At 47.6% G+C, this 19,096-nt stretch overlaps 7 protein-coding genes across 7 annotated transcripts; 4 read left to right on the top strand and 3 right to left on the bottom strand.

Moving 5' to 3' along the window:
• The first annotated feature begins 661 nt into the window (after positions 1-661).
• Positions 662-2,700, top strand: B0J16DRAFT_348101 (general substrate transporter). The gene is made up of 7 exons (XM_046128674.1): positions 662-870; positions 926-983; positions 1,039-1,447; positions 1,521-1,708; positions 1,756-2,217; positions 2,270-2,306; positions 2,357-2,700. The coding sequence occupies exons 1-7, from the start codon at positions 730-732 to the stop codon at positions 2,568-2,570; spliced, it is 1,509 nt and encodes a 502-aa protein (XP_045980626.1). The 5' UTR covers positions 662-729; the 3' UTR covers positions 2,571-2,700.
• Positions 2,701-2,728: 28 nt separating this feature from the next.
• B0J16DRAFT_403458 (uncharacterized protein) lies at positions 2,729-3,764 on the bottom strand (the record flags this gene model as incomplete). Its single annotated transcript, XM_046132717.1, has 4 exons — positions 2,729-3,227; positions 3,274-3,320; positions 3,375-3,524; positions 3,578-3,764. 4 exons carry the CDS (start codon positions 3,762-3,764, stop codon positions 2,922-2,924), a joined length of 690 nt encoding a protein of 229 aa, XP_045980625.1. The 3' UTR covers positions 2,729-2,921.
• A 2,288-nt stretch (positions 3,765-6,052) lies between these two features.
• On the top strand, positions 6,053-7,132 carry B0J16DRAFT_323510 (mitochondrial carrier domain-containing protein; the record flags this gene model as incomplete). The annotated part of the gene is made up of 3 exons (XM_046125777.1): positions 6,053-6,165; positions 6,228-6,829; positions 6,888-7,132. The coding sequence occupies 3 exons, from the start codon at positions 6,053-6,055 to the stop codon at positions 7,130-7,132; spliced, it is 960 nt and encodes a 319-aa protein (XP_045980624.1).
• Positions 7,133-7,373: 241 nt separating this feature from the next.
• Positions 7,374-9,228, bottom strand: B0J16DRAFT_348098 (alcohol acetyltransferase-domain-containing protein). Its single transcript, XM_046128673.1, has 2 exons — positions 9,087-9,228; positions 7,374-9,027 (listed from the first exon to the last, which is right to left on the bottom strand). The coding sequence occupies exons 1-2, from the start codon at positions 9,143-9,145 to the stop codon at positions 7,581-7,583; spliced, it is 1,506 nt and encodes a 501-aa protein (XP_045980623.1). The 5' UTR covers positions 9,146-9,228; the 3' UTR covers positions 7,374-7,580.
• A 2,254-nt stretch (positions 9,229-11,482) lies between these two features.
• On the bottom strand, positions 11,483-12,951 carry B0J16DRAFT_387873 (S-adenosyl-L-methionine-dependent methyltransferase; the record flags this gene model as incomplete). Its single annotated transcript, XM_046131704.1, has 8 exons — positions 11,483-11,719; positions 11,799-12,141; positions 12,194-12,283; positions 12,335-12,375; positions 12,425-12,491; positions 12,541-12,582; positions 12,632-12,771; positions 12,826-12,951. 8 exons carry the CDS (start codon positions 12,949-12,951, stop codon positions 11,483-11,485), a joined length of 1,086 nt encoding a protein of 361 aa, XP_045980622.1.
• Positions 12,952-13,811: 860 nt separating this feature from the next.
• On the top strand, positions 13,812-16,030 carry B0J16DRAFT_348097 (heterokaryon incompatibility protein-domain-containing protein). The gene is made up of 2 exons (XM_046128672.1): positions 13,812-14,317; positions 14,382-16,030. The coding sequence occupies exons 1-2, from the start codon at positions 13,903-13,905 to the stop codon at positions 16,016-16,018; spliced, it is 2,052 nt and encodes a 683-aa protein (XP_045980621.1). The 5' UTR covers positions 13,812-13,902; the 3' UTR covers positions 16,019-16,030.
• A 675-nt stretch (positions 16,031-16,705) lies between these two features.
• Positions 16,706-19,031, top strand: B0J16DRAFT_348096 (uncharacterized protein). Its single transcript, XM_046128671.1, has 2 exons — positions 16,706-18,136; positions 18,211-19,031. Exons 1-2 carry the CDS (start codon positions 16,775-16,777, stop codon positions 18,901-18,903), a joined length of 2,055 nt encoding a protein of 684 aa, XP_045980620.1. The 5' UTR covers positions 16,706-16,774; the 3' UTR covers positions 18,904-19,031.
• The last annotated feature ends 65 nt before the right edge of the window (positions 19,032-19,096 follow it).

Raw genomic sequence — 19,096 nt, 5'->3', positions numbered from 1 at the left:
AAAGCTGAAATGCAGCTATTCGCAATGTAGGCAATCAGAGGCCAGAAGGTGGCAACAAGGTTGTGTAACGTCTTCTTTAGCAATGAAACTAAGCTCTCTTCGCTCTAGTTATGATAGGTTAAACCGGGAGGCGGGAAATAAATGAAGGGTCTGACTCTGCACATGTCGGGCATGACATGCACTGATTGGCTGATTCTCCGACGACGCCCTGTATGCCGATTATCCGACGCTTCTTCAGGTGGCTGAAGGGTCTTACCAGGGTTATCCTGGCTGATTGGCTCTTCCTCCGACGACGGACACTGACCCCGCTAGCAGACGATGTAAGCATCTGGCACGTGCTGGACTGAGCAGGGTAGGTGAAGGGAGAATGTTCCGGCGGGATGCCGTCCCTTGCTATGGATAAGCAAAGCGGGATGGTTCACCTCTATGTATTGATGAGGCGCAGCGAAGAACTGTCGCAATGGCAATTCGGATGCCGACCTCGTCTTTATTTGCCAAAAGAGTGTACTTGCGGCACCAACCGATCGGGTGTCGAGACACTACTAACCACTCTTGGGTCGCTAAAAATCTGCAATGCTTCTAGACCCGGCTAAAATTCTACATCCCACTCGTTGGCATACATAAGAGGAATGGTGGAGCCCTGCTTACTCTATGACTTTACTCTTTTCAACACCACTTTTGGTATGAGCTCATTGTTCTTTGCGATATCCAAAGCAGAAATTGCCTATCATGCTCTTTAATTCGAAGAAGGCGAACCTCTGGTTCTGCTGCCTTGTTGCGTGCACTTGCATGGCGGTAAACGGATATGACTCGTCTACTTTCAATGCAGCGCAGGGGTCAGTTCATTTCATGAACTACTTTGGTAATCCCGTATGTTTCTTTCTTCGGGCCGTTAGTCCCTGACCTGGACTAATTCATTGCTCAGTCTCCATCTACTATTGGCTCGGTCAATACCGCCATGGGTGTGACCGGTATCGTCGCAGGTAATGATCTATCATTCCGAGCCACTGGCGTCATTCTCATCTTGTTCCTCTTCAGGCGTTTTCTTCTCCGCTTTAATTTCAGATGGATTTGGTCGTAAGTGGACGATGTGGGCTGGTGCCACCTTTGTTATCATATCGACCTTTGTTTCGACGTTCACACCTCCGGCCATTGGCGGCTTCATCGCCGGTCGTGCCATCACCGGCTTTGGCCAGGGATTGATGATGCCGGCTGGACCAGTTTACATCAACGAACTAGCACCGGCCAAACTGCGGGGCACTATCATGAGTTTCTGGCAGCTCTTCTTCGCCCTAGGATCTTTTGTCGCATATTGGATCAACTACGCGTGTTCCAAGAATGCCAAGAGCCTTGGAGATTGGGATTGGAAGATTGTCATGCTATTTCAGATCTTCTGCCCCATCGTTATCATATCGGGACTTTTCTTCTGTCCTGAGACTCCAAGATGGTATGCTATTAGGCACCCCACTGGCTGAGGCAGATGGAATTCTATCATGAACGCAATGCTCACCAATCTACAGGTACATCCAGAATGAAAGATTCCAAGACGCTCACAAAGTCCTCTCGGAAATTCGCGATGACCCAGACCTTATTACCCAAGAACTGGAGGAGATACGACAGGCCATTGCGTTCGAGAAGAAACAGACAAACAGCACCTGGGACCGGTACAAGTTGCTGTGGACGGATAGATCTGTGAGAAAGCGCATGCGTAAGTCTTCTTGGATACCGTTGATAGTCATTATCTAACTTGTCCAGTCCTCGCGGCTGCCATCAATATTGGACAACAACTTACCGGAAACAACTCCCTCGCAAGCTACTCCACCATCATTTACAAGAAGGTCTTTACTTCAAACAGCCAGATCCAGCTCATCAACGCTTTAGGTGGAACCTTTAACATTCTCTTCACGCTGAACGCTATTTGGATGGCGGACTTGGTGGGACGAAGACCTATACTCCTCATTGGCGTTGCCGGTCTGGCAGTCTGCATGTTTTCCGCCGCAGCTGTAGTCACCGAGACGCCGACTCTCGAGGATGGATCTAAGCCTCCGAGTGTGGGTATCGCGACTGTGTTCTTGATGTTCCTGTTTGCTCTGTTCTTCAAGCCTTCTTGGGGTGCGACAGTGTGGATCTGGACTTCAGAAATCTTTTCCATGAACGTTCGGGCGCAAGCTGTCGCCATGACCACTCAATGCCAATCTATCGCAAGCATCATTCTCCGTAAGCATTTCTTTCCCACTTTGACATACCTGGCAACTAACAAATCTTCCAGAACAAATTTTCCCCATCTTTCTCAGCGCAAAGGGATTGTAGGTTACCCGAAACCTGTCTGAAACGTCGATACTAACCTTTTTGGCAGCTACGCTATGTATATGTTTGGTGCTATTAATGTGGTTCTCTTCGTCTTCGTTTGGTACTGCATCCCAGAAACCAAGGGTGTGTCTCTGGAGCACATGGATGCAATTTTTGGTGGCGTGGATCACGCAGATGTGGGAGCTGCCATCGTCAGGGAGGAAACTCATGATGATGAAAAGGCCCCCGTCCGCCATAAGGTCCATTCTGTTGCTGTGTAAGCCGATGTCGTTGAAATTAAGGCGCAGCATAGTAAAAGTTACATATCTGTCTTTAACACATGTACTCTTCATTCAGAAGAAGTATGATATCATTTCTTATCTGCAGTAACTAGTACTCTAAATTGTTGCTTATTTAATTACATTTCCAATACGGCCCAGGTTGATCAGTTCGCTCCAATAACAATAGCATCATTAACGTCAAACTTCAGACTCTTGTATGATGCTATTTATGGGTTAATTGCTTGACTAACTCTAACGATTGTATAGCTGACTTGTAATCCGTCCAGTGAACAAATGTTATATCCAGTTCCACTAAGTTAGTGGCTGTTAGAGCTCTAGAGCGATGATCACTCAGATTCTGTTAGGCCAATCTGTGACCTGCCAATTCATACGCACTCCATGGCTAAATCCACACCATGAATACCCATGAGATCGCATTCGAGATCTCCCGTCATAAATCTTCCCAAAACGCCCCAAGCTACCATTCACAATATTGTAGATATCCGCGTTTCCAATACCATTCCCAGGCGTTCCCAAAGTACCATGCTTTTGCGCCCGGATACGACCGTTGCAGCCGGTATTGGTCCCTGCTACCACGAGCGTGCGCCATGGATTACCTGAGGCCTCAAAGTAGAAGACGCCATTATTCTCTGTGGCCTGAATGTGTCAGTGACCAGCTGTAATGACTGATGTTCGTACTTACCCAGGTTCTCATTTGCTCTAGACCTCCGGTGCAGGGAGCGTTAGGGCCTGTGTCATCGTTATAGACGTGGGTGTGACGTTGACATCTTTCCTGTGCTCAACCATTCGAGTAGACATAATTGTCGAGGGGTTTAACGGCGCGTTTTGGTGTCGCTGGATTTTCCTCAGGATCAAGCGTCTCTTCAAAGCTGTTGTCGACCCAGATGGTCACATCTTCCTTACCACGCCGTTTGATCACAGAGTGTTTGAACACTTGGATTTTATTAGACTGTAATGTCTCAAAGTAACGGACGTAGAATACGTACTTTCAGTAATGTTTACCCCATGGTTCTCGGCGATGATGAGGTCGTCGGGTGTGAGAGGAGTATCTCGATTGAAAACGTGTACCTCTTCTTCTCCACGCTTGATGATAGATGGAACCAAAGGGTGAGGACTGGCTGCGACAACGGTCACCAGAGAAAGGATCAAGGCGATGCAGGTTGGAGGTTGCATCTTAACGTCTCAAGATAAATGTGGTGATGAGAGTGTTAAGCAAGTGGTAGACAACTGTTGTTGGGGATGATAGGCTAATTGAATGAGTGTATACTCAGCGATATATATACTTTAAGAACGCAGGCTATCCCGTTATCTAGAAGATGATTAAAAGAACTATCCAGCGCCTGTGAGCTCAGCAGCTTTAGCTTGGCAGCTTACACACTCCCCTTGGCGGCTTACACCATTCCTCAGTTAAGATTAAAAAGTAAGACCAAGAGAATTAGATATAGGATATATCATGCACTTAAGACCAATTAGCATTAATATCAGTAAGCTACCCTGATTTAGTTCTACCGCTTATGCTTCTAAGAGGTTCTTGGCACAAGTTAGTTTCCCTATGTGGAGATCTTGGCATCTGATGATTGAGATCCGCGGATAAGCCCGTAGAGATAGAAAGGCCCGCGGAATGATCCGTATGGAAAATGACTGTAAGGTCAAGGCCGGAATAGGCTGACGTTAACGGTGGTGCCCGGGAGTGGTTGAGGCTCCCAGGGCTCTGCTTCCCAAATGTAAGATAACACAGACATGTATATAGTTCACGTCAATAATCCACATCCGTTCGATCTCAAAGCCGAGCTGCAAAGTCGTGGTAACATCAACAATCTAAAGTGGCTGCATAACGCTGAGTTATGCAGCCCAGTTTCAGGATGCATGAGCACTTTGTATCTTTCTGGAATGGGCAACTTAGAGCGCGATGATACAGCTGCGGAGAGAGCATTTCCTTTCGTGCAAGGGAACCTGTTAATAGCCATGTTTAGTGAGGATGTATTGCTTATTTATTTTGTACCCCTATCGGTGTTACAGGGTAGGAGAAGCTCCATGTTCACATGCGTAACACGTGGCGACTACTTTTAAACGATATCCATGCTATGCTAACTCAATTCAGACTGATATACAATAAACGGTAAGAACCATCTGGACTATGGCGGGTGAGGTTGAGCCGATGCTGAGTCACGGCCTAGCATTGTGTGATTTAGACTATATATGGCTGGATCCGCCCGGCTGATAGTTCACAATTGCGCGGTACTTAAGTAGCTAGGTTTTGCCAAAACAAATCCCAATCTAGTTGAGGCGACCATATGCACCACAGTTTCGTGGGCCTTAGACGTCCTAGAGTTTTAAAAATGTCACAGAGCTAGCTAGCTAGCTTCGAGCCTCCCTTAGTCGGGTTTCAATAAAATCAACGTTGCGCAGAGTTTTCAAAATATGTTAACCAAAAGTAACGACACAGAGCGGGCCTGGGAATGATATCATTAGTCTGGGCTCGGTTACTCCAATGACTAATCCTAATCGAACCACGGCGGCACCAACGTGCCGGTATTTGACACGGTACTACCGAATACTGGTTCAAATATAGGTTAGCTCAAGCCATGCAGAAACTCGAATGACGCAGTTGTCCTGTCTGCCACGGTGGTGCAGGTCTCAAGCAAACGCCTCAATACCTCACTGCCCACGCTTAATTAGCTAAAGCCTATCTTGTCAGCTTACAACCTATTTCAGATTGCGTTAGATGCAACGGGAAGACCGGAATGCTGGAGGCGAAACGTTGTCCAATGAGATGATGCAACTAGCTTCCATGTTTTGAGGATGATGCACTGTTACTTAGGTAGTTGGGAGTCACAAGTCAGTACACTTGACGACTTGTGATTTAACGAAGTCGAATCTGTCATGACAAAATTTCATCTGCTAGGTCCCAAGTTCTTTTGGAGGATGAGCATACCTAGTTTCATAATGTAGGGGGATAAAGTTTGGCTGCCGTGGAGACATACCGGTAGAGGTATAACTAAATATTTGCGTGAACATAGGGTAATACTCCTTCCTGGATTGGGAAACGTCCGTGTTCTTTGCAATTGTGAAACTTGATGTTGGCGAGAACACACTTTTTGATAGGCCTGGGTCTCTCATTAGGTGATCCGTCTGACCCGTATCTCTTTCTCACTCCTCATCTGAATCATAGCTCGTATTGCGAGATGGGGCCTCAGGCTATCAGCCGCGCTTACGCTACGTAGTTGGCTGGCCCAATGATTCCCAACTACTACGTAGTATTCTGGCGTATACTAAGCCTGACTGCATAATCCTCTCGTCGCGATGTGATGTTGTTCAATCTTACCGAGTTCAATATAATTAGACAACTACCAGTGAAATCTGCAGTCCATTGAAGGCATCAATAACAGTATTTCTCAAACATCAGTCGATTACATCTCTGCTTTCAGAACAAATTTCGGTCCGATATTGCTTGTAGCACGATGCACACATCGAAAGAGGCGCCGTTGACCACGACAAGTGCATTTCTGGCCGGTGGTATTGCAGCTTGTGGTGCCGTCACGGCCACCCACCCATTCGAGACTGTGAAGATCCGGTAAGCTACCAGTGTCCACCAACCCTGATCCTGAGAACATACTGATATGAACTTTAATGCAGTATGCAGCTTCAAGGCGAGCTTCAAGCAAATACGATTCGAGATCAGCATTATCGCGGACCATTTCATGGCGTCGGCGTCATTTTGAGACATGAGGGTGTTCGCGGCCTCTATCGCGGTCTGGGCTGCGCCTACGTCTATCAGATCCTCCTCAATGGTTGCCGTCTAGGGTTTTACGAGCCCATGCGTGCCTCACTGGGCAATCTGCTCTACAATGATGAGAAAGTCCAGAGCCTCCCGATCAACATCTTATGTGGCGCCACATCAGGCGTGCTTGGCGCTGCCGCTGCAAGCCCATTCTCCCTTATCAAGATCCGTCTACAGAGTTGCTCAACGACCTTCCCTGTCGGAACCCAGCATCTATACCGCAATGCAGGCGATGGTTTGGTCAAGGTTTACCGCACGGAAGGCATCCCTGGCCTTTACCGTGGAGTAAGTGCTGCGATGATCCGGACGGGTTTCGGTAGTTCCGTTCAGCTGCCTGTCTACTTCTTCATTAAGCGAAAACTACAAGAAACTGCTAGTTTGGAAGAGGGACTACTTTTGCATCTTGGTAGTAGCGCTATAAGCGGTTTCGCTGTTTGTTGTTTTATGCATCCACCAGGTGAGTTCATCTTGATTTCGCTATATTGCAGAGCCAAAACTAAGACTGAAGGCTTTAGACACCATCATGTCTCGCCTCTACAATCAGAACGGTAATCTATACACAAGCATGTTCGACTGTGTCTCAAAAACCATACGAACGGAAGGCCTTTTCGCCATTTATAAGGGCTTTCTGCCCCATCTCGCACGCGTTTTGCCGCACACTGTTCTTACACTATCACTGGCGGAACAAACGACCAAGATCATAAGAAGGATCAACTACCACGCTGACTCCCCATGGGCTGCAAACGCAGACGATATGTAAAATGACCATATTACAACACCTATGGGCCATGTAAATATATATAATCTTAGAGTACATATAGAGTGTGGGTATGGGAACATTAATGAACTTCGCAGAATCTTTAATGACTGATGATGTGATTGGCATGAGCAAGCAGCCAAACTCTGGGTTGTTTTGTATGATTTGACGCACAATGCACTCTCGCCAGCAGAAGTAATTGCAATACAACCTAAACCAAAAAAACGCTCTTTATTCGAAAAGCACATGCCGTATATTAAAGCAAAATGATGCATTACTATTACGTAACTATACTTTAAGCTAAATACTGCTTGCCTCAAATATCTTCGTGGGCAACGGATCCCTTTGGGGTGGCCCGTTTAAAGCCACGCCCTATAACAACACCAAAAAGCAATGGTCAGTCTTGTACAAAGCTCGGATATCCCTGAAACCTCGCCGTCTGGGTTATACTCTAGCTACGGGCAACGTAATCCAGCCACTTGTGAATACCCTCAATCAGTCGATCTCCAATGACAGAATCAATCAAACCATCTTGCCAGCTAACATCAATGCAGAGGTCATTGCCCTTGGTAGTGATGACACTGATGTTGAACATTGGTGAGGTGACTCCAGCAGCCAAAGAGAACTTGGTTCTCTGGATAGACCAGCATGACTTGTCTTCTGACTTGCAAACTCCATCAATTTCGCCCAAGTTAGTGATCAGCCACGAGGCAGTTCTGGGCTTTGCCATTTCGTCCTCCATGTACTTTTCCCAGTCTCCAACCACAGCCATTAGACCGACGAGGTCATTCTTTAATCCAAGGTCAAGTTTGGCTTGTATTTCTTGGCGTACAAGAACAGCCGCGGCCCACATGTCGTTCTCTAGGATAGTGAACAGTTCCTCCACATCAACACTTTGAGTCAGCCTCCAGATCTTGTTGACTAAGTCTTTCCCGAAATGGTGCTCCATTTTCGTTACATAATTACCGATCAACCTTTTGGGGTCGATCGTAGGTGAGGCCTCGGCTTCGGGCTTGATAAAACGTCTCAGGCTGAGCGGGGTTTCAGCCATGATTGAAGCAATCTTGCTCTCGGGCAATTGACCGACAAGACACACAAGTGTTACTCCGTGCAAGAGACCTGTCAACGTCGTCTTGTGACTTCGACAAGCCGTCAAAAGCTTTTGGAGGGTGGCTTGTCTGATGGTCAAGGTTCTGAGCTGCGTCTTGCAGGGGGTTCTGGTTATGTCCGCCCAGGATACATAGGTGGACTTTGAAACGAACATTGGGGGTTTCAACTCATGCCAGACGCTATTGAGGGCGAATTTGGGAGTGATCCGATACTTGGCAATAACCTCCTGCGGGGGCAACATGTTATGTGCTGAAGCTGTAGTCTGATAAATATGGTTCTCGAGTGAAATTTGGCTTGCGCTAGTCGTCACCGAGTTCAGAGATTGCAGCAAAGACTCGTGAAATATCTTGCCTCCGGTTCCATCACAATTAGTATGGCACCAGACGAACATGATCTTAAGTAGGTTTTGCTCCTCGAGTTTCAAGACCACCAACCGCCATCCTGGGCGGGTCGCACGATTTTCGAACTTGGTATCCAGATGCCGTTGAGTAAGCTCTTTCAACGTATCTTGGTAATTGTCGAGTTGATTGACAAGCTGCCATTCGATATGGTCTGCCAGGTTCACCTGGTCTATTCGACTCCAAGCGACGCGCTTGCTTTTTTCGTTGACAAGCCCAACCTGGAGCAGGGGATGCTGGTCGATGGTGTCTGCTACGGCGAGTTCCACCGTTTGTACGAGATCATCATGAGAAGTAGGATTTTGAAGGCTTTCGGGAATGTTGTAAAGACAAGCGATGCTGGTGCCGCGATATAAGTCCATCGTCTGCAATGCATTCTGCATACGCTCGCTGAGGGGATCAGTTGTCAGAAAGCTACTATCATAGGTTAGAGTCGGTCCTAGACCTACAAATGACCAAGCCGCCGAATGATAGGCTGTTCCGTTTTTCGAGACTTTAAAAAAGACATGGTGTTTATTCTGTTATGGGGTCAACAATCTGATTTTCAATTAAGAAGCTAGAATACAAAGGCTCGACATCAACGGAGCTGAGGAAAACAGTAGAAGAATTTAGCTTGGCGGCTGGTAGCCCTCAGCCTCTTATTCATATACTTTCAATGCCCCTCCCTTAATATTGCGGTGGGTACAGGTCAATGCGTCCCGGGAAATTGGGCCAGTGAGAAAATAGGATCGAAACAGAAAACAAAGAAAACACAAGGAAAGTTCACTAGCTGATCCTCCTATTTTGATTCAAATGCCGGCTATTCCCCGATCTGGACTTAATAATAAGACTTGTCTCGGGTTAATGTTATAAATTATATCCGGCTATCCTCTATGCTTGCAAAATGTCGTATAAACGTCCCAACGGGGAAAGACCTAGCTTCAATTAGCAGGGATATGAATCCAGTACATACAGTCCGCAGAGGTGTTAAATGTTAGCGCAAGACAAGAATTTACCACTTGGCCATCCTCTTTACTAAATTACTCTATAATAGATTTTATTTAAAATAGAAAAATGCTATCCTTAAAGTCTTTAGCTACTAATTGGTAGTATAACTTATCTTTCTCTAATTTTCTAGCTTTTTTTACTATTTTCTTCTGGAATTAAAGGCAAAGTGGACCAAAGTAAAGAGCTAACATTTAATTCCCCTGCGGGCTGTACTGCGCGTAGTAATGCGGCCTAACTCATATTGGTAAAGCTTGAAGGATGTGCAGCTTAGCAGCCATTTCGCATTGCATTCGCTACCAACCGGAGTAGGGAAGACCCTTGTAGATCTTAAATATTGCTTACACAATGGCTTGTCGGATTGTTCGGATGTTAAACGACTTGGTTGTGGTAAGCCTTTTGACGCTGTGGCTTATAGGCGACATGAATAAAAGGCAATTGGCTCTGATTGATTTACTCATAAGACATTTAGCTGCACAGTAACCTCAAAGCAATAGCCTGTCGTTCTAACCTTTGATCTACCTTACATTCTGACTAGTGTTGTTATATAGCCCAACAACCTTCTCCCAGCTTAGCCACTTCCAACTTCCATCTAGATGTAATATTCTTGTCAGCTTCGCCCTTCTGAGGCGGATCGGTACATGCCAATACGAGGCATGCAGCATGTCGCCCGTGGACTACACGTCGTCTGCCCATCGCATCACCAGATGTGTCACTAGCAGACCCCGAGTAGCAGAATTCATTCCCTTTATGCCAACTTAGATAGGCATTTAGGCTACTTTATTATGGTGCCCTAAGCCTTAGGTGTTAATTCTTCTGTTGTCCACCTGCGTGTATCTAAAACCTTGTGGTACTCTCAACTACGCTGTAGTGAATTCTATGGAGACATAACACAGCAGCACAATGTTAACCACAGCCATTGATAACACACTAACCTTTCAATCTCAGGTTTCAACAACACCACAAGAAGCCTCATAGCACCACAATCCTTAACAACCTCAATTTGAGGCATACAAGAGACCCCCCATGAGTTGCAATAACACAGCGAGTTCATGTAGAACACTCGTACCATTGAATCAGCGCCTCTACTCAAAGCTCATAACATTTGTGAGTCGCTTGAGCCCTCAGGTTGGGTTGATCAGAACTAACCGTAGCTGAGTGCTGAGTCACTATGTCCTTTATTCAGCGGTTCAGTCGCTATATCGTAACTCACCCTGTATCACTAACAGATGCGCTGATCTTGTTCACTGATTACCTACAGAGACCCGACTGTGACGAAAACCTAGACACGGAGTATATCAAGACGAGAATTTTACCTCAAAACAATGTCAACGTCAAAACTCAGCACAGCGACGACAGCCAAAGCATTCCAGCATCACAGAAAACGGAATTTCATTTTTAACACTTATCACCAATTCACCAACTCTCAAAATGGGTACCACAACCGCTCAGACTAAAAGCTACAAGTACACACGCGGAGTAACACCACTGTTCGTCATTGCCAATCAGGTTAAATTTGTGCAAGGCCTAAAGGCGATATACGGGGAAGGCAATTATTGTTGGGAAAAGATCGGAGACATATATGTAGTTTCCGTCAATCAGATACAACCGGAAGACCTCGAGGCAGAACTGCAGCTACGTGGTTTCATTCCGCTGCCAAAATAGTTGCATAGCATTGCCGACTACCTTTTCTTCTTTGACGGTTGAAACTAGTGGAGGAGGAAAGTGAAGAGACAAGCAGTTAAATAAAGAACATTTTGCTCTCAAAACCATGATGCCAATGTCTGTACCACACGAAAAGCTAGAATCGAGCGGAAGAAATAGCTGCATGCTCAGTGATATCTGTGGCACTATTGCCCAACTAAGCAGCCTCAGGCTTCTGACCCCAGATAACCTTCTGCTTATAATACGCATGAATCTTAGGCGAACGAATCTCGCGTCGATGCTGAGCCATAAAGACACTGACTTCCTCCTCCTTCCATCCCAAAGCGGTCGCAAAATGCAACACCGTCCCTTTACCATCTTCCTCAAAAGCTGCTTGCGTATACTGCCCGACGACCTTTGCTTCTGGGTCCTTGGGCCATCCACCAACTGGATTCTGTAACCTATTAGTGACTTTCAACTTTACTAAAACCGCCGGTTCAGAGTCAGCGAGCACCCCGAACGTCGGGACGTACCTTGAAGTTTCTCTCCTCAATATCAACAAATCCAGCTTCCTCCATAGCCTTCCTCTGAAGTCCGTCTTCAAATACAGTAAAAGGACGACCGATTTTACGTCCACCTTCGACAAAGAATTTCTGCCACTGACTCATTGCACTCCCAGGCAAGACAGTGTTATCGTCGCTCTCGACAGTGGAAGATGGCTCGTAGCTCTCAACCCAACCACCAGGCTTGAGACATTTGTAAGCTTCCTTAAAGAGAGCTGTCCAGTCAGCGATACTACCCACAAGCCAACGCATGTGAACATAATCGAGTGAAGAGGGCTGGATAGTCCACTCTTTGGTACAATCATCAATTTGACTATGCGCGTTGTTAACATCGTGCCGTAAAACAGTAGCAGGTAGTGACTCACAACTCGAGGTTCGGGGGAACCCAGCCTGGTTGGATTGGGGCGAGATCAGTCCCGATAATCGAAGCGTTAGGAAATTTATCTGCGAATTCGCTAATCGTTGTAAGCTTTATGTACTCGCCGGTTGGGGTCTAGGAGCCTTACATGGCCCAGATACCTGTTCCAGTTCCAATGTCTGCCGCTGCCTGTTTGTCTCGTCAGCCAGGACATCGCACTCGGACCATCTTTGCTTACCTGGATGTCTTTCGAGATTGGTGCCAAGTAAAGCTTGTCTCCCATCAGTAGAGTGAGCACATGGTGGCTGTATATAATTAGTTCAGGTCTTTTCTGTGAGTTGTTGTATAGCTCACTTAATGTCCATGGCTGCCTGCCCAGTCTCATCAATGGGGCCCCTGCGTCAAAGTTAATGGCCAGCCATTGTAGACAGACGTGTCGACGAACCAGTAGTCAGGGTTTCCTTTCTCACTTTGGTAAAGCCTACCATGGAGAGTTCTGTACTTCAGAATACTAGACGTCAAAGAGGCAGTTGTGCTACCGTTGTCGGATAGGATTGAGTCAGCGTCATCTTGATCATCGGCGTCCTGTCATATTAGCTTAGCTTTTCAAATGCCAATGTTAACGCCTATTTCGCTCACCTCATTCAATTGTGCCCAATGCTGTGGCGGTAAAAGACCGCTTTCGTTCTCCGCAGGCTCTGCTGGAGCTTCAGGCGATGACGGCCCAGGATGGACAGGCTTTTGAGGAGACGTTAGACTAGACATCTTGTTGAATAGTGCTAAGCTGTGTAGAAAAACGGTGAGGGCGGACAGGAAGAGAAGTCATGTAATTTAAGAGATATTTAAGTGAGGAGATCTTTTCTATCGTTTATCATAAAATGTTCAACCAACATATTGAACCAACAACACCTGCCGGCTTCAATGTTAGCCAATAGGATGTTAACCCAATCCTGGTGCTCCGCGAATGCGCATCGGGGGACTTTCCCCGTCGGCACATTTGAAGAAGGTGGCATTTCGACCACATCCTTGTTTTTTATAGCCAAGCAAAGCAGAAAAAATAACGATGCATTAGACGCAGATATCATATCATTCTTTTTATCCTGGTGGCGTGATCGCAGGTCAGCTTGATGTAAGTATTGATAAAAGTGATCTTGTCTTATTTCGGTAGCCTCTACCAGGTAGGGTCTCAACAATTGCAAGGCATATTCTACTTATTGAATTTTACATGCGCCCGTAGCTAATTAAAATCTCAATAGTTCGCTGTGTAGTATTTTAGAAATGTTCCTTCTTCTCTGATTTTTGTGGCTATAAGAAATATCCTTTCATCCGCCTATCTATAGCATCCAGAATGGTTTTTAACTACGTCTGACCACTAACAGGTCCTGAGGAATAGCAGAGCTAACACAGAACCTCTTAAATACTACGCTTCTGGAGCCTGTCTTGAATTATCGCTACATGCTTCCGGCTTGACACGGTGAAAATCTGACGGGAATGATCTCTACAGCCTCCGCCGCGGGGCAGGTGATACCTATATGGCCTCAGGCAACAACTGCTGAGGGTCTCTTCACTCAGATAACTCCAAACCCCATTTAACGCACTACCGTGCTTATCATCACTTCCACAGTCGCCTGTTGCCAGTAAAAAGAAGCCCTAGCCTGGGAGTCTACATTCTATCCTTCCTCTCGTTTCCGTTGTTCAATCCGCAGTTTGTCAGTAATGTCTCTTTGCAGTCTTTGCCTCAACATCAACTTCAATATCATACTACAGCCAGATATAGAAGTCTACCCTGAGCCCTTCTCTAGTTGGCCTGGACTCTACAGCTACGATGCGGAGGACTGCAGGGGTACTGATTTTGAAAAGGCTCTTGTGCCTCATCAGCAGAACTTTGAGAATCTCGAGACTAGTGCAAGGTGCTGTGAGCTGTGCCGATTGATTGAGTGCTGTGTATCAGAAACACTCATCAAAATTAAGGCATTCAACGATTTAGGCTTCCGGCAAATCCCTGAATCGCATTACACGTTTTGGCTGTCAGGCAGGAATGAGGCAGATGGATTTCAGATCATCGGCCGCCACAACGAACTTGGACACCAGTGCCGCATCATGGGTGGTGCCGGAGTCTGTGTCAGGGAAGGTAGGGGCCCAAAGGAATCGCCCAGATACTGCAACATGAATAGTCACGCTTACGCTTTCTGCAGATAGCCCACTAGCGTGTGTGATCAATGGACGACCGGTCTCTTCAGATCCCAAGTTTTCTTCCATCTTGGCTGAAATTCCCGATCTAATACAAAATTGCAAAGATAGACATGGACATGTTGGAGATGAAAATGGGGAAGCTCCAACCAGGATACTGAGAATTGACGATAATGGTCTGACAATTACGCTTCATGAGGGAAATATGAATATCCAAGGTGGGTATGCAGCGCTTAGCCACTGTTGGGGGAACGGTCCTCAAATCACCCTCAATACTGGCTCCGTCACGAATTTGGCAAAGGGGATCAATACAGCTGACCTCCCCAAGACATTCCAAGATGCCGTCTGGATCGTCAGCCAAATTGGGATATCATATCTCTGGATTGATAGCTTATGTATATTCCAGGACGACGCGACTGACTGGGCACGTGAGTCGGCTCGCATGGCCAAGGTATACGGGAATTCCACTGTCACAATAGGAGCAAGCCGAGCGGCGAACAGTTCGGAGGGTTTCCTAGGGGAGCGCACTCAGCGAGACTATATCGCCCTTCCGTTCCGCCACGGCCAAATTTCTGGAGAGATCTTGATCTTCCCCCTACATATTAGAAATGTCGGGGATACGACACGCTATGCTCGCCTTGAGGATGAACCCCTGACAGGTCGGGGCTGGGTACTACAGGAGCGCTACCTCTCTCCTCGTACAGTCCATTTCGATAGCTCACAGGTGGTCTTCGAGTGCAAAGAGGCATTTATAACTGAAGACCGCTGCTCAGCAAGTCCATCGCGCCTCAATTGGCAATACAAGTTGCCGACTCCCAATTCCTGGGCAACGGATTGGAAGCAAGTCGTCTCCTTATACTCTCAGCGCAAGCTGACAGTGAAAAGCGACAAGCTCCCTGCAATAGCCGGGATTGCAGAGTATTTCTCAAACATAGCAGCACCCACGTCAATCGATAATCGCTACCTGGCTGGCTTATGGCGGAACAACATCATCTTTGACCTCTGCTGGGGGCTCGACATTAGGAAGGGTTACCAGAGACGAGAAGGCCAGTATCGAGCGCCCACATGGTCTTGGGCTTCATTGGACTCTGTGATCTGGTTTCACTCTGTGGAGTATCCTCTGGCCACTTTTCAGGATGCGCATGTGGCCCTTGAGTCGCATGAAAGCCCTTTTGGCAAGGTAACTGGCGGCTGGATCCTGTTGCGGGCAAGGAAATATCTCCTGTTGAGCAAAGAAGCCGGAAACACACACTTTAAAATTTCACTCCATGCGGAGGGGCCGAACTTTGATCTCTCTGTTTTCTGGGAAGATCAGCGGGAGGTATACAGTCCTCATCTTATTACTGATTTAGTGAGTAATGGTCCATGCGAGACGCCTTACGTAGCCATCCCGCTGGCTTTCTCAAATTCCGGCGACGGTTCTGCGTCAGGTGAGGTGAAGATTTTTTTTATTGTAGCAAAGGTAGCGGAGAATGACCTGCCCTTATGTGATGGAGTTCAGCCTTTTCGGAGAGTCGGGAACACAACTTTAAATCTGCGTCAGGCAGACAGATACTGCTTTGAGAGGTTAGGATTATATTGTCAAATGGATCGAGATGTTAAGTTTCCTAAGGATGAGCTTGAAGACATACTGCTTATATAAGCTAATAATTACGTACGAAGTAGCAGCAGAGAGAATACTACTAGCTATAGAGTCTTAAAATTTTCTTTATATATTTCTGTGAAAGCCTTCTGACTTTCACATTTTATCTTTTACCGGATTCATCCTGTCTCTGTTCTCATTTATCAGCTGTTGAATGGAAGTGCCAAGCTTCGCTCTGTCCAATACGAAGTGCGTGAGTCTTGGCAGTAGTACGCCCAAGCGTAGATACCAGGCATTTACTCTAACCACCGGACAATTCTTTTTCCACTGGAAAATGATACTAGCCTGCCCACTTATTTGAATTTACATGGATGGTGTAGCGCATTCGACCACGACTTAAAATCCCCTATCCGTCAACATCAATGGAGGTGGTCAACGATGTTGGCGCCAATGGGTAAACTATTTATTCTGCTCGTTTTGCTTGTCGCACCGACCACGAGCACCTTTCTACAATGGTCGCTCTGCGATGATAGTCGCGGCAGTGGAACCATACCATATATGCTACACGCGCGGCTTGCCAGAAACGGGGCGACGTCGCGGTTAAATCTCAATTTGACCCGACACCAAAGTGGAATCACTTGCCGTGACACACCAGGTGCTACGGCCATCAGCAAATATGCATGGCCTCAGGCCTTGGTGCAGCTCCATTGGAACAGACAGAGCTTCTCTGCTAAGACTAGGATGCAGCTCAACTGCCAGGACTTCATCGGCGATAACCGGCCCGTCCAACTGCCCGTCAATTCGAGCCGGGTGAGTATGACACTTTTTGATGATGATATCGGCGAGCTGCCTGCACTCTCGACCCTCCGGCTCGAGGCCCAGCTCGAGTCCACCGTCTTCTCTGATACACCGTGCATCGCTTCCCTCATGACGCCCGCCATACCCCCGGCCATCTCATGTGGACTGCGCTACGGGTCGCTGGTCGTTTTCCTCTTTGTAGTCCTTGTCTCTATTCTACGAACGATGGCAGCGGTGCCCGGGCTGCAACATCAGAACGAGAACGGCGGCGACGTGCCCCCCACCGCGACTGTCCTTCCCTCTGTCTCGGACTGCCTCCACTTCCTCCAGTTCATCTTCCTGACTGGGGGACTCAGCCTATCTTACCCAGGCTTCTACCCAGCTGCGGTCGGCCACCTTAATTGGTTTGCCCTCTTCGCCGATCTAGCGCTCCCCATCAGGAGCTTCGTTCCCGCGCCGATCGCTGGGTTGGTGAGGATAGCATCGACATACCCTGGCGTGAACGACGGTTTGTACGAGGTTAACGGCACCTACGGCGGCTACCCCGGACTCGAGGTCATGACACAGATGGTCGGTGCCCCCATGACGTGTGACGCGTGGCTGCTTATGCTGTGTTTCATCGCCATCATCGCCACAGCGCTGGGCGTGTTCCTTTGGCTGCTCGAGACGCTGAGGCCACGAAATGTTCTAGGGTTGCCGTTGTTGGGTCCTCGTGACAAGACACCTGCGATGCGTGTAAGCAACGGTGTGCTGAAGCTTGTGCTTTCGTATATCACCCTTCCGCTCGTGGCGCTATCAACCTACCAGCTGAACTTTTCTGGCAGTCTTGGCGCAGGCCATATCATGCTTACAGTTGTTGTTCTTTTCCTTATCCTGCTAGCATTTGCCTGGCTCGCGGTGCGTCTACCTTCAGAAAGCCTAGGCGCGCTGGTGTTCGAGGCCAAACTTCGCCACCAACGTGTCGGAGCAGACGGTGTTCAAGATCTCGAAGAGGAGAAGCAGGCACGGCGCGAGCACGGGTACGTCATGGTTCTGTTTGTATTGAACATCGTAAGGGGTCTTACCATCGGTGGGCTGCAGAAGTGGGGAGTGTTGCAGTTCGCGGTTTTGGTGGTATGCGAGCTTGTAATGCTAGTTGCTATCCGAATCTTTAGGCCGTATTCATTGTTGTCAGTCGGCTTTGCAACTACCCTACTAAGACTGGCTGTTCTTGCGTGCTTTGTGCCCTTCATATTCCCTCCGTCCAAGATGCTAAGCGCAAAGAGCGTCTCTGCCTATATTGCGCTATCTCTATTCGCTGTCGGGCTAATAGGGATCTCGTTTGTACCCTCATGCTGGCATCTATACCGTCTTGCTCAGCAACATCGGGGCATTGAAAATGTAAGCTCTTCTATACACAATTCCCTTTCTCTAGAACTTCGCGGTGCCGTTCTCGTGATACTAACTAGTTTCAGGATGCTCCCGTCTTTAGCCTCCGCCAGCTGCAGCGTCGCGAAACGCATAGACCCTGGCAGACTGATGATCCTCCTTCCGCAGCCATATCGAGTAACAGGGAATTAATGCTGCCGCGCGAACATAGACCCTTTGATAACCAATGTGGTCTTTCCCGTGATGCATCGCCTCATGGCTTCAACCATTCTACTTCCTCCCTGAGTTCACGCTTCTACCGCCCCCCGAGATCGCCCATTCCCACCGCCCCTGGTGAGGTATCCCGCTTCTTCGACGACCGTTCTCATGGCTCGGGTTTATTGTCTTCTTCGTATACACCGTCAACTGCAGACTGCTCATCATCCAGTACGGACAGTGAAGGCCTGTCAGACCAGACCGCAGGACAATCTTTAGACTCTGTATCTGTGGCCAGCTCAGCCGAGGCCTCTAGACCACTCGGCCCAAGATGGGGCGACTATTCATTCCGGGAAGTAGATTTAATATTTGCCGCTCCACCACCACATCCTGTCGCTACAACTTCGCCGCCACAGCTTCCTTCTACATCCTCCTCAAGGGCTAAAAAGCGGATACTAGACTGGAGCCTACTAACCTTATGGAACTTCGGTAGGCAGAAGTCAACTCACCAAGAACAAGGATTCTCAGTTCAGAGGCCAAACAGGGTTCCACGTAGGATCAGTAACTCGGTAGTAAGAAGCTAATAAGTAGGGCAGCCTAGCTGAGAGTAATTGGATAAGGTAGTTAACTTTTCCTTATTCTAGTGTAGTTAAGTAAAGCGGTAAAAACAATAAAGTAGATGCACGACATCATATCATGCGATTCCATCCTGGAATGAATTTGCAGATCCAAACGCTGACTATCATGACCCCGCTTCCCGCGCGTCCCGTACCTCCT

This window comes from Fusarium flagelliforme, assembly GCF_020744385.1.
Source record: "Fusarium flagelliforme strain FIESC 12 MPI-CAGE-AA-0113 chromosome Unknown B0J16scaffold_6, whole genome shotgun sequence".
Classification (NCBI taxonomy): Eukaryota; Fungi; Ascomycota; class Sordariomycetes; order Hypocreales; family Nectriaceae; genus Fusarium; species Fusarium flagelliforme.
The sequence above is the reverse complement of the archived record's forward strand: the minus strand, read 5'-3'. Positions and strand labels throughout refer to the sequence as shown.